This window comes from Salminus brasiliensis, chromosome 2 (assembly GCF_030463535.1).
Source record: "Salminus brasiliensis chromosome 2, fSalBra1.hap2, whole genome shotgun sequence".
NCBI lineage: Eukaryota > Metazoa > Chordata > Actinopteri > Characiformes > Bryconidae > Salminus > Salminus brasiliensis.
The window spans coordinates 5,609,208-5,629,383 of record NC_132879.1 but is presented as its reverse complement, the minus strand read 5'-3'; the positions used below and the strand labels follow the sequence as shown (position 1 = coordinate 5,629,383).

At 42.2% G+C, this 20,176-nt stretch overlaps 1 protein-coding gene across 2 annotated transcripts in view; it reads left to right on the top strand.

Moving 5' to 3' along the window:
- The window catches only part of LOC140550295 (uncharacterized), a 39,123-nt gene extending 19,341 nt beyond the window's left edge, over positions 1-19,782 (top strand). Inside the window, exons 28-43 of one of the 2 annotated variants that reach the window (XM_072674209.1) lie at positions 94-122; positions 226-2,379; positions 2,472-2,675; positions 4,795-5,036; positions 6,745-6,931; positions 8,141-8,345; positions 9,365-9,543; positions 9,697-9,766; positions 11,518-11,630; positions 13,208-13,239; positions 13,407-13,557; positions 13,970-14,007; positions 16,014-16,121; positions 16,238-16,277; positions 18,058-18,166; positions 18,540-19,782. In XM_072674209.1, coding sequence (XP_072530310.1) covers positions 94-122; positions 226-2,379; positions 2,472-2,675; positions 4,795-5,036; positions 6,745-6,931; positions 8,141-8,345; positions 9,365-9,543; positions 9,697-9,766; positions 11,518-11,630; positions 13,208-13,239; positions 13,407-13,557; positions 13,970-14,007; positions 16,014-16,121; positions 16,238-16,277; positions 18,058-18,166; positions 18,540-18,702 — 4,024 coding nt within the window. In that variant the 3' untranslated portion in view covers positions 18,703-19,782. Of the gene's footprint in view, positions 1-93; positions 123-225; positions 2,380-2,471; positions 2,676-4,794; positions 5,037-6,744; positions 6,932-8,140; positions 8,346-9,364; positions 9,544-9,696; positions 9,767-11,517; positions 11,631-11,754; positions 12,833-13,207; positions 13,240-13,406; positions 13,558-13,969; positions 14,008-16,013; positions 16,122-16,237; positions 16,278-18,057; positions 18,167-18,539 lie in introns of those variants that run through there. The other variant, XM_072674210.1, reaches the window with a different exon arrangement.
- Positions 19,783-20,176: the final 394 nt, after the last annotated feature.

Sequence of the window (20,176 nt, the reverse complement as noted above, 5' to 3'; positions counted from 1 at the left end):
TTGATGTTTTGTTTGTATTTCCAGGTCAAATTTAAAGCAGCAGAGTGTTTAAGAGTCAATACAAAGTGATACAGTTTGTGTTTTATTCCATAGTGAATGCATTGGAGGACATCTAATTTGTGGTGAGATTATTTTTGATGACATTTTTAGTAAAGTATGTTTAGTTCTTACATTTTTGGAGGTTTATGCATTGTAAGCACATCTGTTTCTTCATTTTTACTACAGAAAACTGTGTATTTACCACTACACAAACAACAAGAAGTACATCACAGCCAATCACCCAGCCACACACTACTATACCATACACTCCGGGAACTACCACCTCTGCAAAAACCAAGGCAATACCAGATACAACTGTACAAACTGATTTTACAACTCTAACTACAACAACACCAAAGACAACAATGTCAACCACCGAGAGACCAAATACAACTCTAACTACAACTCCACCAGTGACAACAATTACACCAACCACAGACAGACCAAATACAACTGAACCTACAACTTTACCAGAGACATCAGAGACATCATTTACAGAAATATTTAGTACAACAGGACAAGCTGAAACTATAATTTCAGCAATGACAACAACAACAACCACAAAGAGACCAAATACAACTGAACCTACAACTCCACCAGAGACACCATTCACAGAAATATTTACTACAACAGGACAACCTGATACTACAACTTCACCAGTGACAACAACAACAACCACACAGAGACCAAATACAACTGAACCTACCACTCTACCAGAGACACCATTCACAGACATATTTCCTACAACAGGACAACCTGATACTACAACTTCACCAGTGACAACAAAGACACCAACCACAGAAAGACCAAGTACAACTGAACCTACAACTCCACCAGAGACACCATTCACAGAAATATTTACTACAACAGGACAACCTGATACTACAACTTCACCAGTGACAACAACAACAACCACACAGAGACCAAATACAACTGAACCTACCACTCTACCAGAGACACCATTCACAGAAATATTTCCTACAACAGGACAACCTGATACTACAACTTCACCAGTGACAACAAAGACACCAACCACAGAAAGACCAAGTACAACTGAACCTACAACTCCACCAGAGACACCATTCACAGAAATATTTCCTACAACAGGACAACCTGATACTACAACTTCACCAGTGACAACATTTACACCAACCACCGAGAGACCAAATACAACTGAACCTACAACTCCACCAGAGACACCATTCACAGAAATATTTACTACAACAGGACAACCTGATACTACAACTTCACCAGTAACAACAAAGACACCAACCACTGAGAGACCAAGTACAACTGAACCTACAACTTTACCAGAGACACCATTCACAGAAATATTTCCTACAACAGGACAACCTGAAACTACAACTTCACCAGTGACAACAAAGACACCAACCACTGAGAGACCAAGTACAACTGAACCTACCACTCTACCAGAGACACCATTCACAGAAATATTTACTACAACAGGACAACCTGATACTACAACTCCACCAGTGACAGTCACAGAAATATTTAGTACAACAGGACAACCTGAAACTACAGCTATACCAGTGACAACAGTGACACCAACCACAGAGAGACCAAGTACAACTGAACCTACAACTCCACCAGTGACAGTCACAGAAACATTTAGTCCAACAGAAGAACCTGAACCTACAACTTCACCAGTGACAGTCACAGAAACATTTAGTCCAACAGAAGAACCTGAACCTACAACTCCACCTGTGACAGTCACAGAAACATTTAGTCCAACAGAAGAACCTGAACCTACAACTTCACCAGTGACAGTCACAGAAACATTTATTCCAACAGAAGAACCTGAACCTACAACTCCACCAGTGACAGCCACAGAAACATATAGTCCAACAGAAGAACCTGAACCTACAACTCCACCCGTGACAACAATTACAACAACCATGGAGAGACCAAATACAACTGAAACTACAACTCCACCAGTGACACTTTTCACAGAAACATTTAGTACAACAGGACAACCTGATACTACAACTTCACCAGTGACAGTCACAGAAATATTTAGTACAACAGAAGAACCTGAACCTACCACAACTTCACCTGTGACAACAGTGACCATAACAACGACAGAGAGACCAAGTACAACTATACTTACAACTCCACTTACCACAACTTCACCTGTGACAACAGTGACCATAACAACGACAGAGAGACCAAGTACAACTATACTTACAACTCCACTTACCACAACTTCACCTGTGACAACAGTGAACATAACAACAACCACAGAAATACCAAGTACAACTACAACTCCACCTGTAATCACTGGGCCAACTTTAATTGTGTCTACATCACATCAACATACAGGTACAGTACTCATAATTCTGTCAGTCTTTCTGTAAATAATAATGAAGGCTTGTATTCATGCAGTCTGATAATCTTCTCTCTCTAATGTGAAGAGATTTGCAGGGACCCCCTAAGAAACCAGAGCTGGTCCAGTGGTGCCATGTGGACAGAGGACTGCTTCCATAAAACCTGCAAAAACAGCATCATTGAGATGAGACCAGTCATATGTCCAGCTCTGGCTCCACCTGTGTGCCCCAGAGATCTGATGCGGGTGGTGAAAGATGAGCAGGGATGCTGTGAAACCTGGCAATGTGACTGTGAGTGCAGTGGCTTTTAGGCTCTTCTGCTGTAGGGCCAAAAGTGTTACAAGCTTCTACTACCAGAGAATAGCCCCACCAGTCTGCACAGAAGCCTCTGTAGTTACTGAGTGATATACCTTAGTGTGTGATAAGCCTTGGAGTGTTAAGAGGGTTAAGAGGGAATCCTACCATAAAAGCCAATAAGTCAAACCCCAGTGATCAGTCCACTTCAGCTATTTGACACATGTTTTACGTGTTTATCAGATGTGTCCCTGACCTTCCTTCTTGCTCCTTTAAGCCAATCACCATTGGATGTTATGAATAACAAATGCATGGGTTTTCTTTTCTGAGTGCAGTCTTATGAACAGCACCTAATTTAAGGTTAATTTAAAGACATTTAGAAATAAAGCTCATCAATAGCAGCGGCAAATAACACTAATTAAGTAGAAAACAATAGAAATCACATATCTAAATATGTTGTTTCCAGATGATAAAGGTAATGCTGTTGACAAAGAAACTGGAAACAGGAGTAGAAGCAACTGCAGGAGGTCAAGGAGGTCACTTCAGTTCATTTCCAAATAGTATCAGTCAGTTACTAACTAGCGCTGTATGTGTTCTTATTCATAAATAAACATTATTGCAATTTTTTCTATTTTAAAATAAAATATTTACTTATATCCACACCCCAGCAACCCTTTAACATTCGACCATTGATTCTAAATGACCTTACTGGTAAAACTGTACCTCATTGTCACACTCTTGTTGCTTGGGTTATGTAAAGTTAACCTTTCAGGCAGATTATTATTATTATTATTATGAGGTCTTCCCTCATTAATATTAGAAATATTAACAGCTGACTAGTACTTATGTAGGGCCTTTTAGGAATCAATGTAACCATGTCACTGAAAACTGCTGAAATATTAAGCTGTTACTGTAGCTGTAGTTTTTGTGCTATATTACTATTATTTTTTATTTGTATTAAATAAGTAATACAAATAACAGTAATGTTAGTGAGTAATTAAGACTGCTTACACTGATTATTATTGATTATTAATTTAAATGTAAAAGTTTGAATGCACTTTTTTCACACTGCTGGGGGGTTTAATACACAGTAAGGATCTTCACATGTTGTCTCTCAAGCATCTCCAGCAGTGATATAGACACATTTATCAAATATTTATAAAAAACGTTTTTGATTATTTGATTATTCGTTTCTGAGGATCTGAGGTCAAGCATGGAATTCAATCAGCCTATTAGACAGCATCTTTAGGAACCATGAAATTGCATCCAGTATTGTCCATATATATAAACTTAGGATGGCTTGACTTTAAAACATACAAATATTATTCAGTCCTACGCTGTAATGCTGCAGAACGGACTAACTCACCGGGATGTGGAGTGGACGGGTTGTCATGGTCAGCTGCTAAAGATACATTTACCTCCTCATTGACGTTCTTCTCCTTATCCTGGCTGTTAACGTCTGCCCCATCTGCTGCGTGGATGCTCTCGAACACACCGATTCTCAAATCTTGGGCTTTTAAAAGCTATTCCACGAGAAACGTCAGGGTACATCACCACCTCTGATCATGAACCAACCCGAGGAAGTCTTGTAGACCTCGCTCTGAGCAGAATTATAGGCAGGATATCTGGATGGCATACATCACTGTATGTAAAAGATAATAGAGGTAATAGAGCTGATAAGAAATCATTTATTCAATTTGATTGGCTGTGATTTTTGGCACACTCAAGCAAATAATAACAGTAAGCTGAGGTTGTATAATGGATAGCATAGGTTGTATAATGTGTTAGGGTTTTATGGAAAACACTAAGAGCTGCTGAGTAGCACATATCAGTGAGTAGCAGGGCACAACATTGAGACCATTGAGACCACTAAGACTGGATCCCTTTAGATCTTAGCGTGAGCTTGATTGGAAATGTATGAAACCCAGATATTTGGGCTTTGTTTAGAGTCCAGAGGCTCTGAGAAACATAGCAAAACAGTAAGAACCCGAAAATGTTGGTAATGACCAATGGACCATTGATCCATTGGGATATCAAATCAGGTATGGAGAGTTTCCAGCTATACCTCAGATTCTACCAGTGCTATACTTAAGAGTCCCACCAATGTTTCCCTCAGGTCAATGTGATCTCTACGGAGACCCCCACTACGTTTCCTTCTCGGGAACTAATTTCGACTTCCTGGACAACTGCACGTACACGCTGGTGAAGGAGAAGAACCCCCGTCACCAGCTCAGCATTACAGTGGACAATTACTTCAGCAACCCTTGGCTGTTTGGCTCATCGGTCAAGGGCATCATTCTGAAGTACCATAATGACACCGTCACGCTGCGCGTGAATGACGATTATGAAAGGGTGGAGGTACGTCCGTAGAATTCCTCTCTGAGTCCTGTGTTTAGCCCTTGGCCTGATAACAGTGTGATAACAGCCATAACATTAATATCACCTTGTTTCAGCTCCACTGACCATATAGGAGCACTGTGTAGACTGTAGTCTGATCACCTCGTACCAGCAGCGCAACACACACTACTAACACACCACCACCATGTCAGTCAGTGTTACTGCAGTGCTGAGAGTGACCCACCACCCAAAGAACACCTACCTGCTCTGTGGTGGTCAGTCCTGTGGGGTCCTGAGCATTGAAGAACAGGGTGAAAGGAGGCTGATAAAGTTGGACTACAGTCTGGAGCTCCTATATGGTTGATCGGGGGCAGGACACAAGTGCAAACAAGCTACACTGGGGGAGTCCGAGAGCCAGAAAGTCCAAGAAACTGTTAGCGGAGGCTCCAGTCTTTATACTGGCGCTGATGAGCTGCTACAGGGGCCAGTGGAGTCTGAACCTGTGGGCTTAGGAGAGGAGCTTGTAGGGGCTTGGCAGTAACATGGCAAGTCTACAAATCAACATAGGGCACAGTACGAGGGCCCTGTGCAGTAACAGAGAGGGGCAGGAGGGGGAGCCATTGTGACAGTGGTTGTTTACACCTACATATAATGGCTGTGTCTCAGTCTGAATAAATGCTGCCTACTCAGGCAGCATTCGTAGTGCAGGAAGGTACCACATCTCGTCTGGACTGAATGTTTGAACCTTCATCTTACCGTTTTGTGAGGGCACATTTTTGACATGTATTTTCTCACCTTAGCAACCAACACCTATACCATGGCAACACCTTAGCAACTGCCTAGCAACATCTTAACAACTAGCACCCAACATTTCACACCCTTAAAGCATAATTGTTCATGCAATTTTTTATGTGTATTTTCTCACCTTAGCAACCACCTAGCAACACCTTAGCAACTGACAATTATACCATATTAACACAGTAGCACCCACCTGGAAACACCTTAACAACCAATGCCTATACCTTAGTAACACCTTAGCAACCTCCTAACAACATCTTAGCAACTAGCACCTAACATTTTACACCCTCAAAGCAAAATTGTTCTTGCATTTTTATGTGTAATTTCTTGTCTTAGCAACCACATTGCAACACTTTAGCAACCAACACCTGTACCATGGCAACACCTTAGTAACTGCCTAGTAACATCTTAGCAACCTTCTAACAACATTTTAGCAACTAACACCTAACATTGCACACCCTCAAAGCATAAGTGTTTATGCACTTCTGATGTATATCTTTTCACCTTAGCAACCACTTAGCAACACCTTAGCAACTAACAATTATAACATATTAACACCATAGCATTCACCTAGCAACACCATAACAACCAACACCTATATCATGGCAACATCTTAGTAACCAATGCCTATACCTTAGTAACACCTTAGCAACCAGCACCTAACATTTCACATCCTCATAGCATAATTGCTGATGCGTTTGATGTGTATTTTCTCACCATAGCAACATCTTAGTCATACCTCCTAATAACCATACCTCCTAAAATACCACCTAATAACATCATAGCATCCAACACCTAAACCTTTGCTTGCGCAAGCAAAACTTTTCACACCCTCAAAGCATAATTATTCATGCATTTGGTAATGATGATGATGATGATGATGATGATGTTGATGATGAAGGTCTAAACTTTGTTCTGACATGTTTTTCAGGCTTTTCTGAATCAGATTCCAGTCCAGCCGCCTTATAAACAGAATGGCATCAGGTTTGAAAGCACGAACTACCAGGTCTTCGTTTACCTTGACCAAATCCGCTCTCACGTCTCCCTTGACCCGGAAAACACCCTGCAGATCACTCTGGCAATGGAGTACTTTCTGAATAACACCGTTGGACAGTGTGGTCAGTGTGTGGCAGTGTGGTCTGCTTTTCCATTTTGAAATATGGCTTAGCAACAACTCAGCAACCAACCCATTACAATAGCAACTGCCTTACAACACCAGCTAAAGTATAGCAGCACTTTAGCAACCACCTAGCAGCACCTTAACCACAAACACCTAGCAACACCTTAGCAACTAACAGCTTTTCTAAAGCAACACTCTAGAAACCACCTAGCAACACATTAGCAACAAACAGCTATAACATAGCAACACCTGAGCAACCAGCACCTATACCATAGCAACACCTAAGCAACCACTTAGCAACAGCTTGGCAACTAACACCTAAACCTTAGCTGCCTAGCTAAAGCAACATCCACTTAACACCAACCCATATGCACATATACCATAGCATCACCTTAGCAACCATAGAGCAACACCCTAGCCACCACCCAGCAACACCTTAGCAACTAACAGCTATAACATAGCAACACCTAAGCAACCAACACCTATACCATAGCAACACCTAAGCAACCACCTAGCAACAACTTGGAAACACCTAAACCTTAGCTGCCTAGCTAAAGCAACACCTTTGCTGCCTAGCAACACATTAAAAGCCACTTAACAACCAACCCATATGCCTATATACCATAGCATCACCTCAGCAACCATATAGCAACACCCTAACCACCACCCAGCAACACCTACAGCAACTAACTAACAGCAAAGCTATAGGACCATCTTGGCAAGGAACACCTACACTTTAGCAACTGCCTAGCAACACCGTGGCAACCAATCCATATACCACAGCAGCATCTTAGCAACTAACAGGTATACCATAACACCTAAGCAACCACCTAGCAATACCTTAGCAACCAACACCTATATCACAACAGCACTGCCGATCTGCAATCACATCTCACATTTACTATAGCTTTGAAATTTCCTTCAGTTGTAAAACACTGTAGTTTTTAATGTATTATTATTATTATTATTATTATTATTATTATCACCTGTATGCTAACAAACTATGGCATTATTCAAGAATTTAAAATACAGGGAAAATAATGAATAAACAGTGGAACCATTGAAATAAACAAAAGCAGAATTCAGTTAATGTACGTAATTGTATCTACTGAATGTTTATCAAATTTTTAAGAGTGTGTGTGTGTGTGTGTGTGTGTGTGTGTGAAATCATTCCAGTTTTAAGGCAAAAATGTGGTTTGCTTTGCAGGTGTGTGTGGAGGACCCTCATGTGTACGGAGGAATGGACAGGTTGAGAGTGAGGACTGCTGTGAAAGGACTGCCTATGACTGGATAGAGGAGGACCCTCTAAAGCCCTACTGTTCACATGCCCCTAGGAATGAACCCTGTACACCCCCCCCCTCCACCCCTGCCCCTATATGCAACGCTCCTCTCTGTGACCTCCTCACACATAAGTAAGCTGCAGCTTCATCTCATGAAGGCTTTTCAGAAGTTCCTGAATGCTGACACTGACAGTTTTATTCCACACCATCAAATTCACTATGTGCTTTATTCACTGATCAGCCGTAACATTAGTACCACTGACCGGTGAAATGAAAAACAGTTCTTGAAGGTAATGAAGGTGTACCTACCTAACAACACCTTAGCAACTAACAGGTATACCATAGCAACGCTCTAGCAACTACCTAGCAACTAACAGCTATACCATAGTAACACCTTATCATCCACCTAGCAACACCTTAGCAGCTAACAGCTCTACCTTAGAAACCAACACCTATACCATAGCAACACCTAAGCAACCACCTAGCAACAGCTTGGCAGCTACCACCTAAATATGGGCAAGCTTAAGAATCTGAGCCACTTTGACAAGAATCAAACAGTGATGGTTAGACGACTGGGTCAGAACATCGGTCAGAACATCTCCAAAACATCAGGCAGGTCTTGTGGGGTGTTCCCGGTATGCAGTGGTCAGTACCTACCAAACATGCTCCATGGAAGGACAACCGGTGAACTGGTGATGGGTCATGCCTGCTAAAGGCTCACAGGTGCGAACCGTGGAGGCCCCACCTCACAACCTACTGGACTTTAAGGACCTCCTGCTAACATCTTGAATCCATGCCTCAAATGGTCAGATCTGTTGTTAGGCGGTTGGTACTAATGTTATGACTGATGGGTGTATACTATACAGTTGTTAGAATACTAACATTATAATGTTATCTGGAGGCCTCGTCTCTCTCAGCAGTTATACTCAGACCTCCATTTCTGACACTGACAATCACACCATGCTCAAATTACTCAGATCACCCCCCCCCCCCCATTCTTCTGGTCCATATCTGCATGCATTTATGCATTACACCGCTGCCATACGATTGGCTGATTAGATGGGTGGTCTTTGATTTCACGTACAATGAATCTGAATTGAATCATGAGGTGCCCAGAGATTCCCACCTCTGTAACACGACTGTTCTTTCAGAGTGTTTCGTGAGTGCAGTCAGAGTGTGGATGTGGAGACTCTGCTGAAGAACTGCAGGTCGGACTACTGCATTGTCAAGACCAACAGCAGCATCTGCTCCTCACTTCGGCACCTCAGTGAGCAATGCCAGAGGCTGGGCGTCTGTGTGCACTGGAGAAACCTCACTATGGGAATCTGCGGTGAGTATGCACCTTCTTAAGCACACAGACCAGACAGACAGGAGATTGTATCACATGATCGAAAAGTCGAAAGCACAATACCATCTGCTCTGCAGGCTGGTCCGGTTAACGCTTCCTGTGCTGGAGTGTGTGTTGACTGTGATTCTGTTTCAGATGTCCCATGTCCTGAAGGGATGGTTTTTGATGAGTGTCGCAGTACTCCAAATGATGTCTGTAAAGGCGGGTGAGACATCACTGCTTCTATCTATCTACCTGTCTGTCTGTTTGTCTGTATGCCTGTATGTCTACCTATCTATCTGTCTGTCTATTGGATACCTGATACTAGCAAAATTAGCGGGATCAGTTATCGGATAGTTAGGCTGATCCACGGGGCTGATCCATTCACTGAATCAATTTTTTTCTGACCCGCCGGTCTTCTAGGCTTCATAACTCAGGGTCAGAGTAACCTACATACATAATACACATATCATAGCAACAGCAAGATCTTATATAACCAGCACAGCACCCTCCACCTGTCATCCACTATCAGCGAGTAATCCAGCGAGCAATCAGTGAGTACAATCCCCTCCTCTACTTCAGCAGCCTGCTCTGTTTTCTCAAGACCAGCGCAGAGAGGAGGGCCGAGCTGGGATCGGGCAGACAGAGACCTAGAGTCCAAAATCCCCTGATTACATGATTTTACATGAAATATCAGTAAATTCCAGATTTAAATCCCAGTCGTCATTTTTAAAAGCCACAGCTTTGCTGTTTCAGCTGTTTTTCAGCGATAGAGAGACGCCGGAGCTGAACTGCTCGGCTGGAGGTTTGTGTCTGTAATGGAGGACAGCCCAGAGTGAGGGGGAGAGCGAGGGGGTCATGACGTCACTGCCACAGCTGGTCTTCCATATAAGGAGAACCGAGAAGGGAGGAGCTGCTCGCTCCTCTTTAGTCTCACAGACTTCAAATTTCAGAATAAAAGTCCTGAGCTCAGGCGACACTGTGCCGAGCTCCAGCACAGTTATTAATATTAGTGAGAAATAAACAGCAGTTCAGGTCTTTAATATCTGTGTTCATTTATTCTAGCTAGTTTTACAAAGTTAGTAAAGTAATGTTTAAATCAATCCTGATGCTTTACGTCTTTCCCACATGGTTATGAATATGAATGGTTTGTTAATTCAACCATGGTAGTGGATTGGTATCAGGTATCGGCCGATATGCAAAGTTTATGTATCGATATCTGAACGGAAAAAAGTTGGATCGATACATCCCTTCAATCTGTCTGTCTGTGTGTCTGTCTCTCTATCTGTCCATCTATGGTGTAACAATTATTGATGTTCAGTTCAGTAGCACACGCTGTCTCAGTACATTTTCCAGTACAGCAAGAATAGAGTTCTTAAAAATGATAAAATATTTCCTACATTTCTAGAGTCAGAGTAGAATATTTGAGACTAGTACAAATAGTGGATATAATATTACAGATTTTCTGGTGGTATATAAACACTAAACAAAAGCTGGTCCCAGTATTTATACAACCCCAATTTAACTTTCTCATCTCAAGCTGATATATTATGCCCAAGCTAATGTACTAGCCATGAGCTAACATGTCAGCTTTGATACGGCTATACAGTGAGATACAGTACAACAGGAAGAAATCAGTATGAATCGGTTGGTGGGTAATAGCCCCCTGCTCTCCACCTCATGACAAGCTTCTTCTGTAGAGCTGTTTGTAAAAAAAGGGGGTTGGGGGGTTCGGGTCCCTCATGGTTGCTGACTCTCGTTGCTTGTTGTTAGAAGATGGTATTAGTTCCTTCTTTTTGAAACGCTCATTATCTGTGGCTCATTCCACTTAGCTGTTGCGAGCAAGACGGACTGAGACTGATACAGAGATGTTGTGTCCAAAGTGTTGCTATTGTGAGATTATGGTACTTATGAAATGACCCTCAGCCAATCAGATTGTGAGGCCAGAACTAACTGTGGTGTAATTGTGTTTTTCAGGGTACGAGTATCAGGGAAGTTTGGTACTGACAGCATGAGATCCGGCTGCTTCTGCCCAAACAACCAGTCCCTTGCAGAGGAATACAAGACGAAATGTGTATCAGAGTGCACCAGTGAGTGGTAGACCTTTTCTAAAGGCCATAGACATTGCAAAAAGAGGACATGTGCACGATACAGTCTGTACATTACTGGACAGACTACTGAAACACGTTTGTTTTATTGGGATATGCGGCGCAGATGCAGATTTTAGCTTTGCCGAGCTCAGTGGCAAGCTTAACAACGACTGAGATCTGAAGAACTTTGGCACGCTGTGCATCAGTCAAGTCTCAGCGAGGACAGTCCGAAAGCAGTGGGTGCACCTGGTCGTTCCCTCTAACACAAGCCTATCATGACCCTTCATAAAAGGTTTAGCATGGAAGCAGGTGTCGGCCCAAGCTGGTCTTCCAGGTTTGTCGTTACCAGCCTTGAAACTAGCTAAGCAGAGGTAGCCTCTGAAATAAACTAGCTAGCTAACGAGCTGTCTCCAACTAACCAGCACACATACGCAGACCCTCCCTTGCTAATGAGAGCGCCTCCCACTTTTGTGCCCAACACAGGGCAAGCACTGTGCATACCGCAAGTGGTGTGGACAGCAGCTTGTGCAGATGTGAGCAGATGTGGATGTCACTGTGAAAACAGGTTCAGTCATATTAATTGGCAACTAACTGAATAATTAATTTGTTGGTGACATCATCAACAGGAGCAGTGGGATCGATCACAGAAGTGTGGGTAAAACCGGTGCGGCCTGTAAACACTCGAGAGCCACACAAGAGCCATAAGGCAACACATTGACCACACATCTGCAGCCGGTGTGTAAGAGGAGAGCAGAGGTATGTTAGTGTGAGGAGTGGGGGTTTCATATGGAGACGGGCTGAGTCTAAAAAGGAGAAGTCCTCAAGTTAGTGAACCTCAGAACCACCGACTACAACATTAACTTTTACTGTGGAGAAAATAGGAGTGAGAGAAAATAAAATAAAAGCCACTAATACAAACAAACAGACCATTACAACATAAAAGTCACTAATACAAAGAGAAGCAACACAAAATACTTTCAGACTGGAAGCTAAATTTAGTGTCTCACTGTGTTTCTTTTTTTCTGATCTGAAAAATGATGAGGAAACTGATTAAGGGAAAGTTGATGCACATTTCTTATATCTTATTTTTGCTATTTTTTGCCCATCCTTGGTTTTACATTTTAATTTTAGCAGAAAAAAAATGTTGAAACAGTGAATTTCTGAATAAGTTATTCATCAAACTAGAAAACGTAGCTGCATAGTCCCCCACGCTAGTAAAAATCACAAATATATATAAAATAGAATATATATTAATGTGTATATATAGAATATATATACACATTAACCTTCACTGTGTAAAATGTACATGTTAATATATAATCTGTTAAATATTTACATATTCATATTTACTTCACTGTTAGTTAGCAAATGCATAAAACAACCTCAGGCTCAATTTATAAGCCGATAGCTACATAAGAGTTACTTGGTGTGTAAGCGATTAATCAGAATAATCGATTATTCGCTTCAATAATCGAGTTGATCGAGTCATTTGTTGCAGCCCTATTAGTTATAGTTATAATTACAGTTAACACAGTTATTTTGTATGATTATACATAAACACATGTTTTGATTTGCAGACTGCAAAGGCCCCCTGGGAGAGCCCATGCCGGTGAGAAATGACCTGCTCGTTTATACAATATTAACCTTTTAAAAAATCCACTAATCAGTGGGTGAGCCTGAGAATAGCCTGTAATCTTCTCTCAGTATTAATAGATGTTTATTTCTTACCACGGCAAATCTGTGAATGCTCCTCATTCACTGTTATCTCTTTGTAAGGTTGGAGCAATATGGGAGTCAAACTGCCACATATGCAGATGTAATAACCAGACCCTGACTGAAGAGTGCTCGCCCATGCGTCCTTCTCCAACTCCCATATGCAGTGAGGACTCCACGCCTGTCTCAGGCTGCTGCAACAACCAGATATGTGGTAATGAGTCTCAACAACAGATTTTCAGTCTGTTTCTTTCTCTAAAGCTGTGTCTGGATACCTCTACCTGAGTTCAACAGTGGGCCGAGCTGTATAGCAGTCTGCACTTACACTGATTAAATATGTGGTAAATTCCACCACAGGCTTCAGCACTGCCAATAATGATGTTTCTTAGATGGGAATGTATTTATCATCACTTTTTAAGAGTTTGCTTAGTCAGTTCTTGGCCCTGCTGATAGAAACACACAGAAATAGGGTGGAAATACTTTAATATGTATAAAAAAAGATGGAAAAAATGTAATAAATGTTAAACAAATCGACTTTTATGCATAAATTTCACGTTTAGTAAGAATATTCATCACGTTGTGTTAACTAAAGTACCCATGAGGCTGTATATCTCTTTCTCTTTCAGTTAAGAAGACTTGTGAGTACAATGGAAAGACCTACAAGGTAAAGGAAATGCTTAATGTAACCGTTATTTAACAATAAGACACATACGACTATATCAGTCCTATTTTAGCGATCTTTTGGCGAGCCGTCAACCTCGCAGCTTGATTGAAGGCGTGTCAGTGTGTCTTTGCTATGATAACAACGAGATAAGAACGCCTTGCGTGGCTCAAAACACACAAGAGACATATACTAAGTCTCTTAATGAATCATGGGTGTGTTGTTTTTGGGCGTAACGTGCAATAAACCAGTCCCTTTAAGAGCCAGGTGCGGTCTGACTTGACTGGCTGATTGCTATGTCAGTGGCGCATCACGAACAGTCTGGGAGAGTGTGCTGAAGAGGTGGAGCGTCTCGCCTCTAGAATAATATTATTTTATTTTATTCTGTTTATTGTTAAAGTAAAAGTTTGCATAGCTGCCAGCCGGCACGCACTATGGGTTTGCACACTGCTGTGTGTCCATGTGTGTGCAATTCACTGCCAAGACAGCAACGAGCATCTGACTGTTGACGTCTGTCTAGGTTGTTTTCAGTCAGTGGAGCTCCTGTGTTTTCCCTTACCAAGACATCAGCACCCCAGAAATTGACCTGAATGAATGCTAGTTGCACTCATTGCTGATACATGTGATGTGCAAATGCTGCCCAGTGCCAGGCATGGGCTAGGGGGGTATAAAGCCCCCCAGCATTGAGCTGTGAAGCAGTGGAACTACTGTGTTCTCTGGAATGATGGTTGGTGATGGTCCAGTACTTTTGGGATGAGTGGGGGGCTGAGAAAGAGGTGGGGTTGTAATCATCCAACAACAAGAGGCCTCATCAGGACAGGCAGAGGTCAGGAAACAGGGAGGCACAACACAGGCAAATTCGTTACCCAGTTCAGAAAGCACCTCAAAGACTGGTAACAGAACAGTGACTTTACCAAGGACCCCCAAAACCAATCAGTCCCATCAATAACAGCACCTGTGTGCTGAAGATGAGCCTCAGGTGAAGGGTGGAGCTTAGCCCTTTCACACTGGAGCACATGGTCTATGCACATGCTCCTTACTGATGCCAGCAGAGGGAGACATTACACTAGCTTGGGTTACTTTACAGTGGTGCTGAGAGGACCAATGGGTCTCCATGTTTACAACACAGCCTTTTAAGATTTGTATGTGATGTTTATTCTTCTAAAATATGTTTAAGATATACATTATATGTGTCCAAATGTTTGTGGACACCCCTTCTAATGAATGCTTTCAGCTACTAGTTGCACCCATTGCTGATACATGTAATGAACCTATGGGCACCATGCTGCCTAGTGCCAGGAGTGGGCAAGGGGGTATAAAGCCAGCATTGAGCTGTGGAGCAGTGGAACTACTGTGTTCTCTGGAATGATGGTTGGTGCTCCATCCAGTACTTTTGGGATGAGTTGGGGGCTGAGGATGAGGTGGGGTTGTAATCATCCAACATCCCGACCTCACTAACGCCCTGAATGCAATCAAATTCTCACAGCAATGCTCCAAAGTGTAGTAGGAAGCCTTCCCTGGACAATGACCTTGCTCTTTCATAGTTTCTTCTAAAATCAGGGAAATTTATAAAAAATAGTTACTGTCCAGGGAAGAAGGCTTTCTATTAGATTTTGGAGCAGCATTGCTGTGAGGATTTGATTGCATTCAACAACAAGAGCGTTGTTGGATAATGGACGATCACCACCCCACCTCATCCCCAACTCCTCTTAGAGGTATTGGATGCAGCACTAGCCATCATACCAGAGAACACAGTAGTTCCACTGCTCCACAGCTCAATGCTGGGGGGCTTTATACCCCTCTAGAGTCCTATTCTATTGGTAGAACTGTTCTCTACAGGGACTAGACAAGCTGTGTGTGTGCATTTGCACGTCTGTGTCAGTAAATGGTGCAACTGTAAAAGGGTACACCTGCAAATATGACCTGTCTGACCTTATATACTGAATAGCATTGGATATTTGTTTTCAATGGAGTGGGCCTTACTGATCTTGTTTTCATGGGTGGTCCAGGTGGGGGACACATGGAGGGACCCCTCACAGCCCTGCGTGACGTTTAGCTGCACAAGGACTGGAACTGAAATTAAGAGAAGGGTGTGTCCTGAGCAGAGCTGCTCTGAGGTAAGCCTTCACAGACGTCCCAGTGATGCACGTAATGACGTAAGTGAGGTGGATTTGCACTTTTGGATATCAGCCCTGTGAATTCCTGTTAACTCCACTGACTTCTTTACATGCAGGAACTCCGCGTGTGGGATGAACACCATTGCTGCTTCTCATGTATGTTGTTTAGACTTTCTTACTGTGCCATATTTGATGAACCACATGGAGCCTGTTTCACAGTTGGTAGCTCAATGTGGCCTAGAGTGCTGAGTTATGGGTCACAGGGTTGTTGGTTCAATACCCAGGTCAGCTAAGATTCCCCTATTGGGCCCTTGAGCAAGGCCCTAACCCTCCCTGCTCCAGTTCTCAAAAATACAGTGTTGATTTTTTATTAACACTAGAAGAGCACCTCTGCCGCGCTGCTCTGACCTGCTTATACCTAGTGGTCCAGAGCTTGGGTCATCATATGACCACCTACCAGAAGAAAGCTGTTGCTATGATGATTATTATGACAAATTAGACATTTTCATTAGGTGTGGTTGGTGGGACGCAACAGATCACCATATGCCAGTGAGCTATTACACCATGTGTGTGATGGAGGGTTCGATTCCCAGTCTGGTAATGATTAATGCTGAGTATCAGCTGATACCGATCTGATCTTTATGCTTGTATAAATAATCCAGCCCCACAGTTTAGATCAGATGAGTTGCAGATTAATAGGTTCAGTAATATCCCTTTATTCTTAGTAGCCGTTTCTATAATCAGACGTTCTGGACTGATTTATTTAGTTTTATATTGTTTAAAATCTTATAACCCAGTCTGACTTTCCTCCCTGACCAATCAGCTCCCAGCTCCTTTACAACACTGTAGTCTGGTCACTTCATATGTTTAGCCACTCTGACCCAAGAGCAAGGCCAATTGTACTCTCTTAGGGCCTGTTCGCTGATGTCCAGGATTCAAACTAGCGATCCTCTGGCCATAGTGACAGCACCTTATTCTGCTGGACCACTCCGGGCCTTACTCAGATTTTATGTGTATGATGATTTTATGTGTGTTTTATATACTTTGACAGATTTCCTAAAATAGAATCTCAGTAAATTGCAGTATATTGAATTGTAACCCCATCATGATCATGATATGTACCGAATCTCAAGGTTGTGCCAATCCACAGCCCTAGTAATGAGTATCACAAGGTCTGATGGGGCTGAATCGCCTACTGAAGGGGATTTGAGCTCTGCTGAGTCAGCCACCAAGTGAGCAAGGGAGGGTGCACCCAGGTGCAGATCAAACTAAAGATAGACAAAAGACAGTGATGGGCTCTGAACTTCAAAGTGGGGGAAACTGGAACTTCCCCCTAAGCTACCACCCGCTCAGACCTGCAGCAAAGGCCAGTGGCAGGGCTTGTCAAAGGAAAACAAAGAAAAGCACTGCAACAACAAACTCGAGGCTTTAGAAAGGAAACAAAGGAAGCGAAACTTTCTGATTTGATTTATTTTTATTTTTTTTTCTCAAATCTGGATTTACACTGGTACTCTCAGAAACAAGAGAGCCAGGCCACTGGTTGCAAAAGGAGGCGCTCTGACCCTCCCTCTGGTGGTCAAAGTCGGCCTAGCAGTTGATCCAGCCCCAGGCTGGACCAATAGGACAACTTTAACAACGTGAATGGGATGCATGTGCTACTGACCAAGTGTTGACCCCTTTATAGAAACATCTAGAAAAGGTTTTCCAGCCTTTAACCAAGCATATAACCATTAAAGCTTCCAATAGTTCTTTGAGTTGTCATGGCTCTGTATAGAACCGCTGCCTCTACTATTAAGGCTTTGTAAAGAGTGTAGGAATAGACCACCCAGCCATACTGCATTGATTAATACTGTTACCTGGATTGTATCAGTTGCTTTGGTGGCTTTTCTCTGTGGTGCTCACTCCTCACCATAGCTTGTCCTCACTTCAACCCCAGGCAATGGAACCTGTGCAGTCAGAGTGTCCAATATGACCGTCACCCTCGAAGGCTGCACCCAGGAGGTGAAGATACCCAGCTGTGAAGGTCACTGCCCATCAAACTCCATGTAAGATTCACTCACTATCTATAGCAGACAGTGTTGAGAGTGTTGAAGTGCTGAGAGAGGTTTCTGTAATTCGGTGCTTTATCAACATTAATGAGTTATAATAACAATATTAACATGGTTAATGTACACGATGAATGCCTATGGGTTTAGAATGGGATGTCATGAAAGCTCCTGTAGGTGTAACGTAAAGGTGTCCCAATACTTTTGTCACATAGTATAGCTTTATACAGTTCCCGAATCCTAAAAACAGGGCATGGAAATCCACTTCACACTTCCAAGGACGTAACGCACATATCAGCCTTTTCTACATGAACTGAGCCACAGAATCAGTGGTGGTTGTGGTTTGACTGGTGCTTGTGGTGTTTTGGTGCAGGTGGGTGAGATCTGGAGAGGTTCTGCAGCTGGAGCCCAACCGGCGTTGCTGTCGGAAGAAAAGGTCTGAGACCAGAATGCTTTCTCTGAGCTGCAACGGAGTCGCCCCCACCCAATACACCTACAACCACGTCCTCAGCTGCGAGTGCCAGTCTGACATCTGAAATCCCGTCAGCTTTTGATTACACTACAGTGAAGGAAAACAGGGTCTGGGGGTTTTATGCGTATTGAGGGTGTGTGATTTTCATTATGTGATGAAGGGTTTAGCTGTAATTGCCATTGAAGAGGTGTGTGAGCTGATCACCTTTCTGCCTTTTATATGATATGTGGTGAACAATGAACAATGCAAAATGACATTTTTAATTTTTCAATATTCAGTTAAACCAGTGCAGTGGAGAGAAAAATTGAGTAAAACCAGAATCAGACTAATCATTCAGGCATTTCTAGAAAAACAAGAGATAGACGTGAATTCTCCTCATATAGAGACTAACAGAGCATTAAGATCCATCTAATTTAGGCCTTAATTCTGAATTCAGCTATTGAAACTGATCATTTTCGAGGCTGACCTATTGACCTATTGAACTCCTACACCCTGAGAGAAGTGTGAGGATGTTATAAGGTTAAGAAACATATTTTTTGGGGGGATATCAACTGTTCTTAAATATTTCTTAAGTAAAAAGTTAGAAAAGAAGAAAAATCGGAAGATTTAGAAAAATATTTTTGAAGAATATCAATGTATCTTTTTTCTTAAAAGCATAAAGATAAGAAAAGAATCTAAGAATTTAGGATCTTCTCAAGACACTTTTGTGAATCCGGCTCCTGATACTTCTCTCAATCTTAACATAGTTCTTATTATAATTCAGTTCTGAGACATGAGCATCTGCCGAAAGCAATAAATGAGAATATAAAAGAAGGAACTTGGAGAAACTTCTTCTTACTCTCATGTTATGGTCAAGTAAATCGTTCTACTGGAGCCAACAGCAGAATATATAAATAATTTACTATTAATTACGTCATGGTTATCTGAACGAGGACAGGCTGGTGGACATTGGTATGGCACATTTCGTTGTTTGCAGCTTTTTAGCAGTGTATAATCTCAGGATTTATAGCTCAGGTTTCAGAGTTTATCTTTTTATTTGGTGTTTTGTTCTCCTGTTGGTCTTTAAATCTCACTGCCTATTAAGAATGTATTGATATTATGCAATCATTAAAAATTATGCAATCATTAAAAATAAATATCAGTTCTACTCATTGTTTTCATTTCAACCCGTCAACCATTAAATAGAGCCACCATAAACCTTTAACATGTGCTTTTTTTAAACATCCTACATCTGGTCTTGAGAGAGAGTTAGGTTGAACCGTATGTTCAGAAGATCCAGTGTAAGCAGCACTTTGACATGAGCTGTTTACGGCTGCTGTCACCAAAGGCTCATTTGAAATGTATAGCTATACACCAAATCAGCCATAACATTATCACCACCTGCCTAATGTTGAGTAGGTCCCCCTTGTGTCGCCACAAAGAGGCATGGACTCCAGACCTATACAACAAGACCTCTGAAGGCAAGACCTCTGTAAGTCCTGTGAGTTGAGAGGTGGGGCCTCCATGGATTGCACCATTGGACCAGTTGTCCAGCCATC